This window comes from Glycine soja, chromosome 16, assembly GCF_004193775.1.
Source record: "Glycine soja cultivar W05 chromosome 16, ASM419377v2, whole genome shotgun sequence".
NCBI classification, from domain to species: Eukaryota; Viridiplantae; Streptophyta; class Magnoliopsida; order Fabales; family Fabaceae; genus Glycine; species Glycine soja.
This window is the reverse complement of record NC_041017.1, coordinates 30,993,757-31,013,147: the sequence shown is the minus strand read 5'-3', so window position 1 is coordinate 31,013,147 and position 19,391 is coordinate 30,993,757. Positions and strand designations below refer to the sequence as shown.

General features: G+C 33.3%; 2 protein-coding genes across 3 annotated transcripts; both read right to left on the bottom strand.

Moving 5' to 3' along the window:
- Nucleotides 1-5,099: 5,099 nt before the first annotated feature.
- Nucleotides 5,100-10,591, bottom strand: LOC114389115 (V-type proton ATPase subunit C-like). The gene is made up of 11 exons (XM_028349710.1): nucleotides 10,319-10,591; nucleotides 10,142-10,210; nucleotides 9,850-9,977; nucleotides 9,653-9,752; nucleotides 8,345-8,412; nucleotides 8,115-8,256; nucleotides 7,794-7,910; nucleotides 7,462-7,587; nucleotides 6,910-6,993; nucleotides 6,737-6,816; nucleotides 5,100-5,523 (listed from the first exon to the last, which is right to left on the bottom strand). Exons 1-11 carry the CDS (start codon nucleotides 10,430-10,432, stop codon nucleotides 5,424-5,426), a joined length of 1,128 nt encoding a protein of 375 aa, XP_028205511.1. The 5' UTR covers nucleotides 10,433-10,591; the 3' UTR covers nucleotides 5,100-5,423.
- A 1,358-nt stretch (nucleotides 10,592-11,949) lies between these two features.
- Nucleotides 11,950-17,505, bottom strand: LOC114390803 (long chain base biosynthesis protein 2a-like). 2 transcript variants are annotated; one of them, XM_028351686.1, is made up of 13 exons: nucleotides 17,071-17,505; nucleotides 16,916-16,981; nucleotides 16,620-16,708; nucleotides 16,146-16,291; nucleotides 15,919-16,043; nucleotides 15,745-15,838; nucleotides 15,161-15,324; nucleotides 14,461-14,622; nucleotides 13,340-13,466; nucleotides 13,054-13,220; nucleotides 12,847-12,954; nucleotides 12,395-12,535; nucleotides 11,950-12,318 (listed from the first exon to the last, which is right to left on the bottom strand). In XM_028351686.1, exons 1-12 carry the CDS (start codon nucleotides 17,194-17,196, stop codon nucleotides 12,437-12,439), a joined length of 1,473 nt encoding a protein of 490 aa, XP_028207487.1. In that variant the 5' UTR covers nucleotides 17,197-17,505; the 3' UTR covers nucleotides 11,950-12,318; nucleotides 12,395-12,436. The 2 variants fall into 2 exon arrangements, with proteins under 2 accessions (XP_028207487.1, XP_028207486.1); XM_028351685.1 differs by having other exon boundaries at nucleotides 11,950-12,535.
- Between the last annotated feature and the right edge of the window lie 1,886 nt (nucleotides 17,506-19,391).

The window sequence follows — 19,391 nt, the reverse complement described above, 5'->3', positions numbered from 1 at the left end:
TTACACTGGCATTTGTCATATATTATACTAACATTCTCTACAATAGAATGGAGATGATTATGATGATTTAAAAAAAATGTTTATATAATTACACAAAACTTTAGGAATAGTTAGTGTAATTTATTCTAATTTTTATGTTTTAATTTCCACTACTTATAACAACATATATTGAATAATATACATATTTTTCATATAATTTTTGTATGTTTGGCATCCTATTTCTATCTCGAGGGGAGGTCCACCTGATTTCCATTTGTTTTTTTAGCAAATGATGCTTTGTTGTTCTGCAAGGCCATGGTGGATCAAGTGGAAGTTGTTTCCTCAGTCCTTAATCACTCTTGTCAGATCTCGAGCTTAAGGATTAATCTTCAGACGTCCAAGATGGTGTGCTCAAAAGGAGTCATTAGTGTTGGAATTTTAGAAGATCTTTATAAAATATCAATAACCACCAAGAATACATTACATTAGATTATCAAGAAGAGTTTTAGGAATACCTGGATCCACAATGATTGATCAAACAAACGCAGCGAAATTTGAATCCGTAGGTGATTTCTGATCTATGTACTCTTCTTAGGATCTGCTACGGAACGGATAACCGACTAACAACGTAACCGGTAACTTCATGGTTCTTCATCAATCGAAACCTCTTTATTCCTTAACAAGACTTTCATAACTCTTCAGATGGATAGAAGAGAAACTATATGTGACAACTCAGTATATTAGTGACTATAGTCTTCTTATAGTGTGTTAACCTAATACGGTTCCCATTATCCCCTAATGGGTCAACACTGACATCTGCTCATTTAAGTCTATATCATCTGATTTAGTTATCTAACGGACTCACTTAATTTGATCACATAAAATAAAACTCACTAATGATAAATAATTAATATAATTGTCTTGTAATATTATCCCACATTAATTATTGGAATAGAATATCCCAACAATCTCTCACTTGATCTACATATTGTAACAATTATATCAAAAATAAGTGTGCATCTATATGTTATTTGCCTTCAGACTTCCACCTTAACAACCTAGTCCATCTCATGTATCAATAATGGAATCATTGCGACTTTTGTCACTACAACAAATGTAACTAGACCCCAATGACCACTATATCAGTATACTCAATGACATAGGTCAATATGGATAAGCAGCATGAAAATTACATGTAATGTAATCTTAGTCATGTCTATTTCCAACTGATACAAACTTTATTCTTAATAGAGATCTATCCAAACACAACATAAATATTGCAAACAAAACAAACTGATAATGAAGTGATAAAATTCAACTTTATTTCTGCAGAAAATTCAAACAACAGAATGTTTGTAAACCATAAGATATAAAGCATAAGTAAGACTCACACTAAACTAAAGTACTATCAGGAATTACACTCATATGAGCAGTGTGCTCATGAAAAATTTTAAGTGTCATACCTTTAGTAAGTGGATCAGCTAGCATGGAATGAGTCCCTATATGTTCTATACAAATTTGTATTTTTTGAATTCTTTATTTAACAACTAAATACTTTATGTCAACAAACTTTTACTTGGTTGAATCCTTAATAAGACCGCTAAGATATTGTTTCAAAAAACACCCGATGGTTACTTAATGCTGGCAACAATAGGCAAATTAGTTACAATAATTTAGCAATCATAAATTCTAGTATGATGTCTCATAGCAAAATGTGGATCCTTATGTGGAATGATTACTATTAAGACATTCTGAAAAAATCGAAGTCAAAATACCTAATGATCTCTAAATTTCTAGACTTCTGATATGAAAACATGTAGTTTCTTGTTCTCTTCAATTAACGTACAATGCGCTTTACTACTTTCTTGTTCTCTTCAATAAAGTAACCATTACAAAATTAAATGCAATAAATAACAATTAAAAGTGATCATTGAACCAACCTTTTCAAAGCAGACATAATGATAAAGGAGTCATCCTTCCACTCAGGCATGAATTCCAATGCTTCTTTTAGTAATGTCAAAAAATACCTCCATGAGTCTTTATTCTTGATCTCAACCACTGTATCCGCAATAGGAAACATCCCTCAGTTTGCATCTAGTCAAACAACAAAAAGTAAGATACCTCCCATAGGACCTTTTAAGTGACATCCATCAACACCAAACCATGGCTTACACCCTCTTACAATGCCCTTATTGATTGCACCAATGCAGACAAAAATCATTTTAAATTAGGGGTTCTTAGACACCCTAGGCTCCATACACAATTTGATTATACTTCTTTTATTGTTATGTCTAACAACAAGTGCCTATGGTGGCAAATCATTATATGATACATCATGTATACCATTATTTGTTTTAAGCACTTTTCTCTTAGCCCGATACAATTGCATATCATTTGAAGGCATAATTCCATATTTTTCAAGTAAGACTTGCCTCATTGTAGGGTAGCTAATATGTGGATCAACAACCAATAAACTTGCAAGTTTCTTAGCAATCCAAGTTGAGTTTGCATCAGAGTTCTTCATTGTTCTAATGCATGTGTGTCTACCTTCATAGGACTTTATCTGATAAGTTTCTTTGTCTACAGCTGGAGATGCATGGATCCTCCATATGCACTCATTGTAGGCTGTAGAGTGGTATTAAACACCACTTGGAACTCGCAATCGTATGAACTATGAACATGAGGGGATTAAGATTTTTATTGACTTTGATTCCTCAATTCAGAAAGATTTTGTTGTCAGCTTTTGAATGTCCACACGGTGGTATCAATTGCAGATTGCGGAAAATGGCGGAAAGCCAATAATCCGCTATATACATATAGTAAATAGTATTTGATATATACCAATTATATATGTATAAAATATAGAGCAGTATGCAACTAAAAACAAAATACATAAAAATTGGCAACTAAATTTCCTTTTGTACATGGTATATGTCTAATTTACAAATTTTAAAAATTTAGTAAATAGTAATATTTTACTGGTACCATGTATCAAAATTTCCCTTAGTAAAACAAAATTCTTAAAACATTGGTGCAAACCCAAGGTCCATAATAATAACTTAATAAGAAAAGGGGTGCACCTGGTCAAAACAAGTAACTAACTGCCTATGTGGCAAGACTGCAAGAGTAGTGGGGCGGTGCGTGTGATGCAATGTTCAAGGAAAGGAGTATTTGTAGGTTGGCTGGAATTAGTTGGGATTTGGGAGAGAATTGGGCTCTCTTGAATTTGCCCAAATTGTTGCTTTCTTTTTAATCTCCAGCATTGGTATCTTGTATTTGATACAGACTTGGATTTCCATTAAATAGCAATCAATCTGTGTTTTTGCATTTTTCCTTCTTGGTACCTATCAAACATTCTTTTAGAAGCATGATTTTACTTTGAGAGTTCTGGGATTACCAATCATTTCCATAATTAGCCCTTAGCCATAGGATATTGTGCTTGAATTCTCACGTATACTTGTGCCACTGCAGGGTGCAAAAGGTAGTGCAAGTTTGAAATTTAATACTGAAAAGGAGATATTTGATTTCCTAGACTTCCCTTGACTTGAACCACATGAAAGAAATCTCTAAGTATACAAATGGTTAGTAAGAAATCTCTTGCTTGCTCTCTGCATTCAACCTTGTAGAATATGTTGATGCATTTAGCAATTGGCTTTTCGTTTTATTGGCAGGGTGCTGCTTTGTAAATAAATATACTTGTAGGATACAATTCCCTTATCTGACTCAATATATTTTTTCTGTACAAAAAATGGCTCTATAAGATGAGAGCAGTTTTTCTCGTAAAAAAAAAAAATGAGCAACTTTTCTGTAGGCTTTGTTTAAAATGCATTATAAGTTAATCGTCATGACTAACATGAGTTGAAATTTAACACGGTGATCACAAAAGGTTGGAACAAAAAAGCTGGGTGGCTAAATATTTTTTAAATTCAATGACTTAATTTAGTCATGGTTTAAACAGTAACAAAATGAAACATAAATGGCAGCTAATAGGGGTCAACAACGATACTTAAAAATGTGATTATACGATTCGTCACACGGATCCTGTCCATTGTCTTTTTAATGAAATGTAAATTAGTGCCCATTTGATTTAGAACAGAGCAAAATTAACTATGTTGGGATATATTTTAAACCGGTGGTTGTAATTGACATATGTGCGTAAATTTATTTGAATCACGTTTATGTTGAAATTATGTTTTTGTTGGACAGTGTAAAAATTGATTTTCCAATTTTAAAACAAACAAGGAAAAACAAAACTAGTCGCAAGTCATCTCATAGTTTATTTAACTAATTTATAAACTTTTTATTAAATTGGAAATGTTCTAAACATAGATTGTTTCACCAACTTGTAATTTTTTTGTTATTAGAAATATTTAAATTTATAACTTAAATTCTCTATTATTATTTCATGTTATCGTTAATATTTTAATAAAATTTCTCATTTATTGTCTCATTTAATATTACATTATTTATTTTAGCCAAATTTCTCCTTTAATAATCATTATTCAGTTTATTCATTACACTATTTTAAAATTCTCCTATAATATATTTAAACCAAAAATATTTTAACAAAAAAATGGTAAGTTCAAAATCAACTAAAGTCTAAAACAATAATTAGCAAAACAAAATATTTTATCTATAAAATAAAAAACTATAAATAATATAAACATTTTCGCTTATCAAATAGTTAACTGCTAATTTTACCAAATTATTATAATACAATGAAGTTAATAGTTTTCAACAACTTTGGCTAAACTTTTCAACTTTCAACTAATTTTTAAACTCAGTTATATTATTATTTTTAACAAACATTGCTTTTAAGTATTTTAAAATGCTTAAATACCTATTAATAATTGGTCAAATAAAGTGATGTTGGAAGTTCAAATCATATAGTTATAAAGATTTATCTCCACTAAATGAAAAAATATATATTCAAAAGATAAAGAGTAAATTCCATTAATGATATTTAATTACAAAAGTCACCTCAACTATCTACAAAAGATATAAATTATAATTTAGTTATCATAATCTACATCTAATATAAAAATTCTAAACATCGCATGGGTACAAAGACAATTTAATCTCAATGCAGACGAATAAGTATTAAGTTACTCAAAATGTAATTTTAAAAAATTCAAGACAATTAAAATATTATATGATATATTGTAGATATTTAACAGGAAAATACAAAGATTCTAACTCCTCGAGTCGCACAATCACATACGATCGAACATAATGAGACAACTCAACATACAAGTTGCTAATGATCAAAACTTGATACCACAAAACTACACTTAAATTCACCAGATCCTTATCCTTCTGGAAACTTCAATACGCTCAAATTATATATATATATATATATATAAAAGAATTGAACATGACCCTAATGTACAAGGAATCTTTCGCTGACCCTGAAACGAGACAGGGCTTGTTTCTGGGTGCTGCACTCAAACAAGATTGATAGTGAAGGAGACATAAGGGTGGGCATCAGCATCACCTGCTAGGCCAGCCATCCCAACTCCTTCGTCCTCAGTCTTCCAGTAAGCACTGCAGGGAAAATATGAAAGGAACAATAACAATATGAGCACATGTGACATTAAAGAGAGTTATAAAAAAGTTGAGAACAAGAAAAAAAAAAAAATATATATATATATATATATATATATATATATATATATATATATATGTGTGTGTGTGTGTGTGTGTGATAGATAAATAAAGGAACTATGAATACGGCCTATGTGCATCAAAATATTATGGGGAAGCAAGTTCTGATGAAAAATATGTCATAGGAATTGCTGATTGAGTTTCTGTGCATGTTGTTCCATAATGCTAGTATACCGCCATCATATTACAGGGGTAGGATTAAAGTAGAGTTCAAATCAATTCATCTGGATCTGGGCATGAGTAGAGCAAAAGTAGCAATAGTAATAGTAAAAGCAACAGACAAAGTGAGAAAAAAAAAAGTGAGGAAATTGAATTTTTCGGTTTCCCAATAATAATGGGTTGGCAATGCCTAAAAAATTTGAATGCAATTATTAAGATAGAATATGTGGCAGTATAGTGTAATGACGTGGACAGTGTTTTAGATTGATGCTTCCTTGAAAAAGGAGCATCAGATTTTTGGAGAGAAATCATAGGAATTTGACAAGCAGCATCGTTGGCAAGGCATGCACAATGTGACAGAGTACAGATTAACCAAAGCAGCAACAAATTTCTTTTGTTTACTTTCTCTCTTTTAATCTGGTTGTTAGTCAAGGATTATGATGATTGATTAAGAAATCACCAAATATGGTAGTACTCTCTTTGATGTCAAAGCATGACGCATCTTGCCTTTACCAAATTTTATGAGGAAGATGCATGAAACTGTAAAATAAGACACTGCCCAACACATCCAGAGACAAAAAATTATAGAAGCATAAGTTTTCTCAAAAGTCAAAAGCATTGTTTTTTCATATCTAATAGAAGTAAGAGAACCAACAATTTGTTGGACCAATAAGTGCTGGACTCAATCCCCTTAAGCAAGGTCTCGGGTCGAGACTTGTGGATGGAAAAATCGTGGTTGGGAGGAAGACCTCACTAAAGGTAACCAGCCAAGTTTCCCGGCGAGATTAGTCATCACCGCACCAATGTCATGGTGACCCAAAAAAAAGAAAAGAGAAGGATCTTGACCCCAATCATGTCTGTGCCTTTGCGGGTATAAAAATTACTTAAGTATATCTATTTTAAGCCATACACTAAACAGAAACAAGCCACTCACCTGTTTGAGCTATCGCTCAACCCTTCAAGGATAGAACGTACTTTCTTCTCTGCTTTGACTGATGGAGCTAAAACACATGCCTGGAATGACCACAAGAATCAAGGATAAGTGATAAAATATTTGAAGAAGGAAAAGATGAAGCTGAAAGCTGTTGTACAGAAGGGTATATCTACCAAGAAAGATGGTGGAAGACCATATCTCAGAATGCTCTCGGTAAATACACGCACTGCACAAAAGTGCATCCAGGAGCTGAAAACCTTCAGGAAAAAAAAAAAAAAAAATAACAAATCAGAAGAGTCACAGCATTTACGATAACAGGGCAAGCACAAGAGATCACAGAACTTATTCACATTTTATGATAGTGAGAGCAACAAAATTGTCAAAGTCAACAAACACAAGAAATTTAAATTGAAAAACTAAAGGCCGCTCAAACATGCCAGCAGTGGTTAGTCAAGGAAAACAAATCAACATATAAGAAATACAGGATGCAGATAGTCAAGTAATTGACCATTATTCTTTTCATCATCTGCTTGGTTTCTTCCTGCTATCTGTAAATTCTGCATTGTAATATTCTGGGCATATCCTTTCTTTCTTTCTTCGTACCCCATTGCCCAGAGGCTCTTCGCTATGCGAAGGTATGGGGGAGGGATGTTGTACGCAGCCTTACCCTTGCATATGCAATATATTCTACAAATTAAATGAAGTGACATATAAATGAATAATACCTCTCCATAACTTGTATAACACCACTGCAATAGAGAACCCCTCAAACTTTCCTGATCTTCCACCAATTTCTCTAACTCTTGCTTCCTGCTGTCGTGTGATTCGGGACTGTATTCGAAATCACGAATCTGAACATGTGATATAAAATTCGATTAAAATACTTCTCGTCAACTCATGAATTGATATTGCATACTTGGCATAACATGCCCCATGTTTTCCCATCCCACATATTTCCATAAACAAGTTACAGGATGCAAATCTGTAAAAGGATATATGAATTATGCCAATCCTAACAAATTGAAGACAGTATATGCAACTTAAGAAAAGTACTTACTTGGAACCCTTCTTCACGTGCACTAGTTCTAAAATTGTCTGCAACACGACTGAAGAGTGTTACAGTATAAAGAGCATATTCGTTATCCTCATACAACTTCTTGGAAGACCTGGGAACCTAAAATACTTATTGTAATCAGAATAAAAAATAAATCAAGGAAAACCAGAAATATTTCAGTTAGATAACATGGTTGTACTATTTATAAATTACAAAGATTGTTTTCATTAATCAAGAGAAAAATATTGTGAATCACCATTTATAGTAATCTTGGGGAATTAGCAACAGAGATTTGAGTATATGAGCAGAGAAGGTAACTCTTACCACATAGTTTGTCAAGATTTCATAACTAGAGAGCCAATCCTTCTGTGAATATTTGGGAACAATTGCCAGAAGGGTAGTTAAATTTTCTGAAGTTATAATATCCTCAGGTTTTACCAAGTCGGAAAGATCACGGACGGCTAAGCTAAAAACAGGCAAATAGGTCATTTAAGTCAGCTAAGAAATATGTATTATATTAAAAGTCATGATTGGTCAATAAATAACATTCACACCTTCCAGTTTGCTTTCGGTTGATGGCATTAAGCTGACTGCGGATATTGTTATACTCGGAAACACGAACCTGACATAAAACACAAAGATTTAAGGGGAAAATAGAAAATTTAATTTGCATTGTGCAAAATGGGGATTCTGTATTTTCCTTTGTTCATCAGCAAAGAACAATGTCATTCTTTTTATTTTTTAGGGAGCAGAAGGGAGGGGGGAATGGAACAATTTTAGCAAGAACTTCTGACATTGTTATCAGTCAAAATATTATAAAATTTGTTGTGCTTTATTAAGAAATTGACATCTTTCCCATTGTGGGTCATAAGGATTAGAGAAAGAAGGAAAAGACAGGTAACAACAGTATTGAGTATAGACTATAGATAACATGATAACTGATAATAGGGGGTGTAGCATAATGCTCTTAGTTTTACTATTTAAGTCGTGTAGTATTAATAGTACAAGCTCGAAGCTCAGTAGAAATAAGACTAAAATTATTAAAAAAGAATTCATAGCCTATCGTACTAGTTTCTGACTGAACCCTAACAAAATGTGATAAATTGAGGTCCTCAGTCGAGAATAAGTCATGAAATAAAATGAGTCTATGCATAACATACAGAGAACTTCAAGAAGAATGCTACTAGCAAGAGAAGGCCTGAAGGTTGATGACTCTCCAATGAAAAGCTAAGAAAGGTAAACACACACACGAAGCTCAATATTGTCAACTCTGCATCATTTCTGTCTTTTATCAATTACAAGCTTGCAGAAATTACAATATTGACTAACTGTGCATGAGGACAAACATCCCATGCTAAACGATAAAGCATGAGCAGTATTAAATTATGTTAAGATAAGACACCACCACATTGGGTTGCATGAAACCTAATGTAGTGTGTAAAGACCATGTTAAAACAGAACTAACCCATTTGGCATGATGGGCATTAGCAACTCTGTTGAATTTATGCAAGTGTAGGATAAGCACTACTACTACCATGAAAGTAACCGTTATTTAATCTCTGTCACTGTAAGCTACATGGTCAGAGTGCCAAAGCCATAAGAAAAAAAACCTATTAAAGCTTATCTCTACACTTGTGCATTTTCAACAAAATTAAAGTATTATCAATCCGTTACCTTCAGGCATCAATCAAGAAGAAAAGAAAAATCAAAATGCCCAGCAATAAGAAAGGACTTGACATTCCTCAATAGTAAGCAAGACCATTAAATCACCGACCACGTAATATACATCACTGTACAGAAATAGCTTACGCATTTGGCACTCACACAAGCTAATTAAATTATGTCTAAGAAACATGAATAACCTTGAGATCATCCTCAATCTTTGCCACCTGACCGTGAATCCCATCGATAATCTCCTTCAATGGCGACATAGTCGGGTACCTCGCTTCATCCCAAACAAACCTGCATCCACCACAAACACACTAAATCCCCATCATCACACAACACAACAACAAGATCACCAGAAACAGATCACAGATTCGATTCCAATCCAACAAACCGCGTCAAGTAGGAATCAACGGGGACTCCATCCACCGTCAAACCACTGCTCATCACGCCCGACACTCTCTCCAGCTCCTCAATCTGCCGCCTTATCTTGTGCGACACTCCCTCCACGAAACTGTTCGACTGCACACACATACACACAAACAGATCAAGCACAATGAAACCAATAAACAAACAAGGCGCAATTGCAGCCACAACATAACCACATTTATCCGCAATTTTCCACAATATCAAGGATCGCAACGAAAACGGTGAATGTTTTTCGTGTGATTGGGAATTGTACGTACCTTGACGAGATCGTCGCTGAGGGAGAGGAGGGAGTCTAGGGTTCCGACCCGGAGATTGGGGATGTTGAACTGCGAATTTGGAGGGAAAATGAAAATGAGAAGAAAAGGAAGAGACGCGGTGGTTGTTTTGTTGGTTATAAAAAAAAATGTGATGTGAGAGAGAGAGAGAGAGAGTACTCTGTAAAGAGGAGTGTCGAAGGAGTGTTTGGAGATTTGTTCCTGCAATTTGTTCCAGAGAGTGGATGCGGAATTTTGAACGGGGAGAGACACTACCCAATATCTCGTCGCCATAAGGCCTGTGAATCTGAACGATCACGCAGGGAAATGAAAATGTAGAGAGTGTTTGTCTGTGTGTGATGGAAATTGGGAATGGATCGTGTTTTTGCTGATTTGTGTCTGGAGGAGAAAAGAAAAGAGATGAAAATGAAAACAAACTACAGACAGCAATAAACACGGAGAAGTAGGAAGAATTTTTAAATTATTTTGATTTAATAGAAGAAAAAAAAGTAAAAAGGAAAAAAGATTTTAGTATTCACTTGTGTTTTTATAAAAAAATAATCATATACTAACATGTCATTGAGTTCCATAAAAAGAAAAAAGAATAATTGATTTGAATGTTATTGAATTTGACTCCCTTGAGTTGAACAAATATAAAAAATAAAATAAGTATAATTTATAAGGATTAAAATAAGAATATTATAAAGAAAAAATATTAAATTGTAATGACTAAAAAAGTATTTAAGTTTATTTTTTATCTATTTTGAATTTCCAAGAAAAATTGTAATGACTAAAAAATAATTTGATTAAAAAATTAGTACTCATTTATTACTTTAAAATTAAGATAGAAATATATTGAATTGAAATGGGGCGAATAATAAAATATAAAGGGTGTATAGGCTCTGAAATCCATATCCATACAAGAAACTTTTAGTTATTAGATTAGAATAAAAAGATACAAATAACATGACATGACTTAAAAAATTTGGAAAAAATATATAATATAAAATTTAACAACTTGATGTCGTCACTTGTTTGTGGGTAATAATCTTAAACAAATAATCTTTGTCATCTTTTTTTTATGCACTGCACAATTCATACTTAAAAGTCTTAAAAGTATTAAATATTTTTTATAGAAAAATGTTAGAAACATATTCCTTCAAATATGTATTTTTTATTGGCTGAAATTTATTAAAAATAATAAAATTTGATAAATCTCACATGATAGTCAATGATTCTCTATCATATTTTGTAATTTTTAATAAATTTTAATCAATTAGAAAAAATATACTTAGAGTGTATTCCTAACAACCCTTTTTTCTTTAATTTTAGTCACCCCCCTCTCCATGGTTTTTATTCGACAAGGTAGCTTATCCTAAGGAGAATGACAATGGCACCATGCCAAATCCTTTGCAGACTCATCCTGGTGAAATGTATAAGGAAATAGGACCAAGTTAGCGGGGGATAATTAACCAAGCATTTCCTAGGTGCAGTCCACTGCATTGGTGAAGCATCAATTCAGGGTTTGTGCATTACCGAAGAATCCCTTCACACGCATTTCATGGATAAATAGTATTCATCATTCCTTCAAACTACACTTGCAACACCTATTCTTCATTTCCCGAAAGGCTTTTATGAACACAAAATAAATTAATACATACAGTTGAAATTTGTGAGAAATCTTTATGTTTGTAGCGATTGAGAAGAAAAACAGTTGCATTAACGTAAACAGTAAAAAATCAGCAACCCCAGACTCATTGTATTATATTATTTTTTATCAAATTGGCAAATGAAATATCATGAGCAAGATGTGGGTCAGAAAATTGGATTTTGACCGTCAGCTTTTGAGGAAACTAGAAACCCATGCCCACATGGCAATTCAAGTAGACAGCCTATTGTAAAAAAAACATTGCTAAAGTGGCCTATACACTTTCCAAAGGACTGCTCGCATTCAAAATTACAACCCAATGTATCATCATCAATTTTACTTGATTAAAATTCCAAGCAAAAGTAAGTTTCAAATGAATAACCAAACTCCACCTATACATATTATCTAATGACTGGGCAAAATAAGAACAGACTTCCCTCCAAGAGACGTTCACTTGAATCTGAGAACAATTATATGGATCTGCTGCTCTGGGCAAAATCCACACTTCCGAATATGGCAATGAATTCATATACAGAAGACACCAGCCAGTTTGAAACCAATCCCTTGTTTAAACAAATTGCTTTCTTATCACTACATCTCTATCTTCAGTAGTCTCTAATCCCATTTCTGCTTAAAGAAAAGTTTCTCTCTCAATCAAACTTCACAGTTTTACCCCCTTCTTGTTGCTGCTTTGTTGGTTCAGCAGGGAAGTATTTTATGCCAACAAGATCACCCACTCTGCTAATAACCTAAGAAAGAAAGAAGATCATAGCAAATTAACACAACATATCATGGAAATAGCAAATTTAAACAAAATCCCTGTAAGTATATCGAAACAAACAAAATGACTAGGCATACAGATTGGTCCTTGTTATCTGATACAAGCAGGAGAGAGAAAAGGGGGATTTATTGAGTTGCTGGTAGAATAGAAAATATTCATTTTCTTAACAAAGGAAAAAAAGCAGCGCAATAATGTTGCACAAAACCTTATCAGCTACCTCATCAACCACTTGAGTACTTTTTTTAAGAAGATCCATTTAATGAAATTTAACATACATACCTGCAAGGCTTTGATAAGGTCCTCCCTTGAATGAGCTGCAGATATGCATATACGTGCTCTAGCCAGTAGCAGTGGGGTTGCAGGAAATGCCACTGTCACAATAGCAACCTGAATTCAAAAATGGTAAACATTAATTAACAATTTCATTCTTATACATGATGTAGGGTATCGACAAGGAGCATAAAGTTGGATGTTTGATCTTCTCACATTCTGCTTGAGGCACTCTCTTGAGAAGGCAGGGATTTTGGCGGGGTTGTAAAGCATGATTGGCATTACTGGAGAATCATTATCCCCAAGAACCTCAAATCCCATCTTCTGCAATTCTGACCTGAAAAAGTTGCTATTTTCTCGAATTTGTGCAAGTTTCTGGGCACCTATATAGAAACAACTTACTTCAATGCAAGGTAAACAAAGTAGATGATTTGGATTGATGCACGTAAAAAACCATCAAATACAAATGCAAAGCAAAGAGCAGAACTAGTGCCAGCCAAACCTCTATTGGAACCATCCTCTCCAAGAATAACTCTTATGGATGAAATTATTTGTTGTGCAGCCGGTGGTGAAATTGAAGTTGCATAAAGATGAGCAGGGCAAGTGTACTTCAAGTGTTGGATAAGGTCCTGACAGTAGATACAAAAGTTCAGTATAAGAAACAGTTTAAAATATTCTAATAATGAGATACAGAATATCCATGATCCGAACTTGTAGAATCAATATGAAACACAAATCAGAAAAGATCAATTTTCACATGTAAAACAAAAAATATTCCACGAGTAGACAGCACATGAATACAGCAATATTACATAACTTCAATTGTACTTGTATGAAGCTGATTTTCCTTTCTAATATCTGACAATAATTACCATTTGTAAGCATGTTTGTTGCACAGGTAATGATACAAAAACCCAATACAATTTGATACGATATGCAAATGAAATAATATTTATAGAAATTAAGATACAGATGTAGGCCATGCGGCAATATATATCAGATAAAATAGAATTTTATTAAAAAAATTAATCCATGATTATCTATCGTAAGCCCCTTACATTCTCTCTCCTTCATAATCATTTTACTTCTCATGCCCTTGCCATTCCCTCTCTTCGACTCTCACCCTTTTACCATCAGTCTATGTTGCCTACTATCAACAATTGCCATTGTAATAGTTCATTTGGTTAAGATGAAAGTCTGTCATTCTATGCAAGAATTTTGAGAAACACAAGATTGCAAGATTGAGATTTTTTTTATTTTGGGAGGAGGTAATTGGTGAGGAGACTTTTTGAGTATCATACATGTATCAGTATTAGACAAATACAAATGTAAATGTATCATACAACTACACAAGAATTAGTATTAGATACAAATACTCCAGCTATACTGAAGTACCATGTGCATCCATTTATTCCATCCCTTTTATTCTATAGGTCCTTTCATTTTATTCTTCATATACAATAAACTTTTTAACCTATTCCTGATAACTAATAGAAGAATATAACATGGTTGATTTCAAATATTCAATAAGAAAGAAAATCTGAACACCTACTCTGACAAACTTTAGCAACTTACTGCCTCAGTTAAACACTAAATTTGGAGTCTAACATTTGACAAAAGTACCTTAGATCCCGCAATGTAACCTCCACAGGATCCAAAAGATTTGGTGAATGTTCCCATCATAATGTCAACATCAGCAGTATCCACACCCAAGAGCTCACAAACACCTCTTCCTGTCTTGCCCACAGCTCCAATGCTGTGTGCTTCGTCCAAATATGTATAAGCCTATAAAGCAATGAAAAAATACAGAAAGTAACAATGAACCAAAGTAAAATGGAAAATAGAACTTTATAATAAAAAGTTCATCCAAAATCCCCCTTAATGTCTGCTAAGGAAAGGAGTGTTATATGAAGGAAAACCTCCAATACTGTTGCCCTCTTTTTCCACTTCTCTGAACTAGACTTTTAAAGAAAAAGTAGCAACATGAAAAGTTGTCAAGAGATTATCCAAAACTATTCCAACCAAAAAAAAAAAAACTTTTAAGTAGGATCTTATTTCTTTTTCGCCATGCCCTTTATTTTAGTCAATACCTAAAATTTATCTTAAATGGAATACATTCTTCCTAGACATAAAGCATTTAGAACAATCCATTCGGAAATTTTGCAGATATCCTCATTTGTTTGACTTTCATACTGGATTTTAAACTCAAGATTAAATACCACCCCCATAAAAATAAAAATAAAAAATGCACATGGGAAACGGGTATAAATAAAAGAATTACGATTTGTACATTAATAAAAATAGAGCTACCATAATTACCAACCTTGTATTTTTTACATACAGCTATGACCTCTGGAAGTTTGCAAAGCTCTCCTTCCATGCTGTATATCCCCTCCACAATAACCATTATCTTCTTCCAAGGCCTATGTGTCCTAGGTTGTCCCTCAGCAATTTGTTCTCTCAACACTTCTTCTAGATGAGATGGCTCTGTAGGTAAATAACCAAGAAGAAAGAGAATAAATAATACTGCAACCTCTGTGAGCAACATCATATTAACACAAATAGAGACAAATTGAAAAAAAAATATACAACCCAACAGGTAACGAAGTGTTCAAATAACAATAGCATAAAAACATAACTAATCAAAAGCCAGTTCAGTTACACTTTCTGTTCAATTCCATCAACAGAAATGAAGTCACCATGTAAAATTTAACTATCCAATACAAATTTAGCATGAAGATAATGATATGATGCAAAAACAGCAGCCACCATGATCTCAAACCCATGAATTAGAATGAAGACCTTTCTTTTCAATTTTCATAACAATATGTGGAAATTGAAAAGCTGGCCCACTCAATGACTAACTCATAATACTTATTCTAGTACACAGCAAATAACGATACCCACCATTATGTTGAAAAACACGAATTGTTGCTCCTGATCCTCGTGCACCATTAACAATTGAGTTGTGATTCAATGAATCACTAATAATCAAACTTCCCTGTAAAAGAAAGTTATATCAATGAATATTCATGCAAACATTAGTGTCTCAACAAGGTAAAACCACTAAATTTCACAAACCTTTCCCATCAAGACTGGAAGAATAGCAGAGTTCGTCACATAGCCCATACCAAAAACTATAGCAGCTGGCTTCCCAACAAATTTTGCAACACACTCCTCCAATTCAAGGTGAAGTGCAGTCGTCCCTATTGGAAAAGCCACATTCAAGGAAACATGATAAGACACATGCAAATGTAAACAAAAAAAACCACATTTTAACGACTGGAATACAAACTAATAATACCTACCCCCATCCACACGGGTACTGCAAGTGCTAGGAGAATACTTCTTCAACGTATCAACTACTCTAGGTGTGCAGTATTCATCTGCTGCCGCAAAACCAAGATAGTTGTATGATCCCAAATTAAGGCATCTACTTATTTTATCAGTCCGTCTGCATTAGGAGAAATAGTATGAAAAATAGGCATCATTAGGAGAAATAGTATGAAAAATAGGCATCGGATAAATATCTCATGCTAAAGCTCTAACTTAAAATTAAATAAAATAATAATAATTCAATCCACAAGGGTCGGTTTAGTGGTTGAGGGATTTGAATAGTTTGCATGAAATCATAATCATAACTTTAAACATCATTGCCATCACTGTTCACCAATAAAAAAATTGATATTTCAGAAAATAAATCCTCCCCCATCCCCCTCTCAAAGAAAAAATAAAATAATAAAACATAATTATAGGTCTGAAAAATAAACAGAGGGTTATACTTCAGTGTCTTGTTGTTATCATTCGAGTAGCGTTCGACTACATCAAACCAAGCATCAGGAGCACTTGCAATTGGTCTCCCAAAACAGTCCTGCGAAAAAACAAACAAAAAAAATTATAAAAAACTTCATAAGTCACAATCACATACCTGCATTGCTAATTATATTATGATGCGATCTAGTAGTCACACAAAAATGTTCAAAATATCCTACACTGCAAGATTGAACGAGCCAATGAAAATTCAATGTTCGAATTTTGTTTTTTTCACTACTAAGGAAGCGAAAAGTGAAATAGAAACCTGAATTCGGAGGTACAAACGGCGAATGTAGAAATCTTCGAGCCCTAAGCAGATCGGTGCGTAACCCTGAGAAACAAATCAACGCGTTGTTGTTATTATTATGATAATTATTATCATTATAAGATTAAATGTAAAATGTAAAATCTTCTTGGAACCTGGAGAGTGTTGGCGCTGCACCAGTCGAAGATTTTCCGGAAGAAATCCCTGAACTGGCCAAAGGCGAAGAGCAACCCGTAGCTGAAGTAGGTGGTTAAGGCGGTTAAATACGGAATCGCAATCATGTTTGTTTGTTTGTTGAAGTAGGGATCTGGATTCTGAGTTTGGAAACTCGTTTCGCGGTGCGGCGGCGATCGGAGATCCGAACCCGAGAGAGAGAAGCGGTGGAGGTGGTGGTGGATGTTTGAAAATGCAAAGTGTTGAAGGAATGTGTTATGTTGTATTTGTTGGCTTGGGTTGGGTTGGAGGAACCAATGAAAAGGGGACCGTACAATGTGATGGAATGGAAGGAAGAAAGAAAGAGGGAAAGGTCCACCTGGCGGCTAAACCAGGGTTCCCTCCCTCGGGTTATGACTAGATTTTTTTTTTTCTTTCTTGGGGTTCATGATGGGGGGATCTTTGGTAGAAAGGTTTGATTTGAAGTTTTGAAAGAGACAAATTCAATCCTTTGAAGTGTAATAAATGGATATGACAAAAGAGTTTGGCTTTTCTAAAAAAATATTTTTTTAATCTTTTAAATTTGTATAATTTGTGTTTGTAGTCTTTTTTTTTTAAATAAAAGTATTTAATAAATCTTTTTTGTAAATATCTAATTTTTTCTTGAAGTGTAATTTGGTGACATAATAATTTCTTAAAAATGAAAAAATTAAATTTAATCTTCTAATGTGCAAAAATGCTAACGTATTAATTTTACTATTAGTTTGTATGTGATGACAAAAATACAAAAAATTGTGTTTGTAGTTTTGTAATTAGTTTGCACGTAACAATTGAGAACTACATTGTGATGGGAAAAGACTATTACATGGGATGTTGACTCAACTGGTCCAATTTGTCATCAAAATATTGATAGATTAATTTATCATTTTTGAAAATTATAAAAAAAGAAATTATATCAACTTCTATATACACATATATTTCTCTTCTAAACCTAATACTTGTTACAACTTTTTTCTTCTTCCGAAAGTTGAAAATTTGTCGACAATGAGTGGAGAGTCACATGATTGATTCGATGAAAAAAAAATAATGGCAACTATGATGTATGTCCGACATCCAGCAACTACAATGGTGCTAATAAGTGTGTTGTTGAATTTGATTGTGGGTTGAAGGTTGTTATTCAAACATCAAAGACCACAAAAAACCCAGGGAGACTAGTATACACTTGTACGTTGCCAAAAGGTTATTGTTTCCATTTTTTCAACCATTTTAGTGTATATGGTTGTTGTTTGTTCATTTATTTTTCACGCATACTAAAGAGGTAGTGTTGATGTGTATGATGCTGAAAAATGTAATTTTTTTATTGGGTCAATCATATCGAAGATAGGTGGGTGGAAGACATACAGGTGAAGATTGTTGGCTTGCAAAAGGACTTGAAGATTATAAAATTATGTTTTTTTGTCATTGTTAATGTTATTTGTATGTGGTTGGTTTAGGGTTTGAAAATGGTTGCTTAGATTGTCTTCCTTTTATTTATGTTGATAGTGTAGGGGCTAACTGCATTTTATCCAAAGATTTACTTGACAGTTTGTTATATTATTGAGGGGCTACAATGACATTAAATTTTTTATTCAAAGACCTTTTTGTTAGTAACTTGTATTCTTATGGCAACAAATTTGCTTGTGTTTCCATGGTACAACCTTAAAAACTTGCAAATTTGACTAATGAAGCTTATAAAAAATTTAAACATAAATGCACTAAATGAAAGCAAACGATAACGATTGAAGCATGGATGAACTTAAGTACTTATATATTAATTATAAACATACATAAACACCATAAATTGCAGTTCAACCTGTCTACACAAACTAGCCAAATGATCACAAGCTGAATGTTACACAAGTTTTTAGATTTTAGAAGAAGGAGAACGAAGTTGCAACAAGTATTGTTTAAGAAAGGAAGATGTTTGCATCTTATGTGGAAAAGAAGATATAAAGGAGGGTGGGAACTAGTTGTTGGGGGAAGGGGGTCAATGGTTTAAAGAAAAGAGACTACTATAAAAAAATTTACAATTTACAAAAAATGAAAAAATAATTCATTGACATTTTGATGACATATTGGTCTTATTGAGTCAACTTCCCAATTGACAATATTTTCTTATGACATTTAAGTCCTCAATTGTCATGTAAGCAACAACGGTAGACATCTCGAATGAAACTAACAGTATGATTAATATGTCATCACTTTTGCATATTTGGGGACTAAATTTTATTTTTATATCTATCAGAAATTGATATGTCATCGAGTTACACTTTCAAGGACGAAA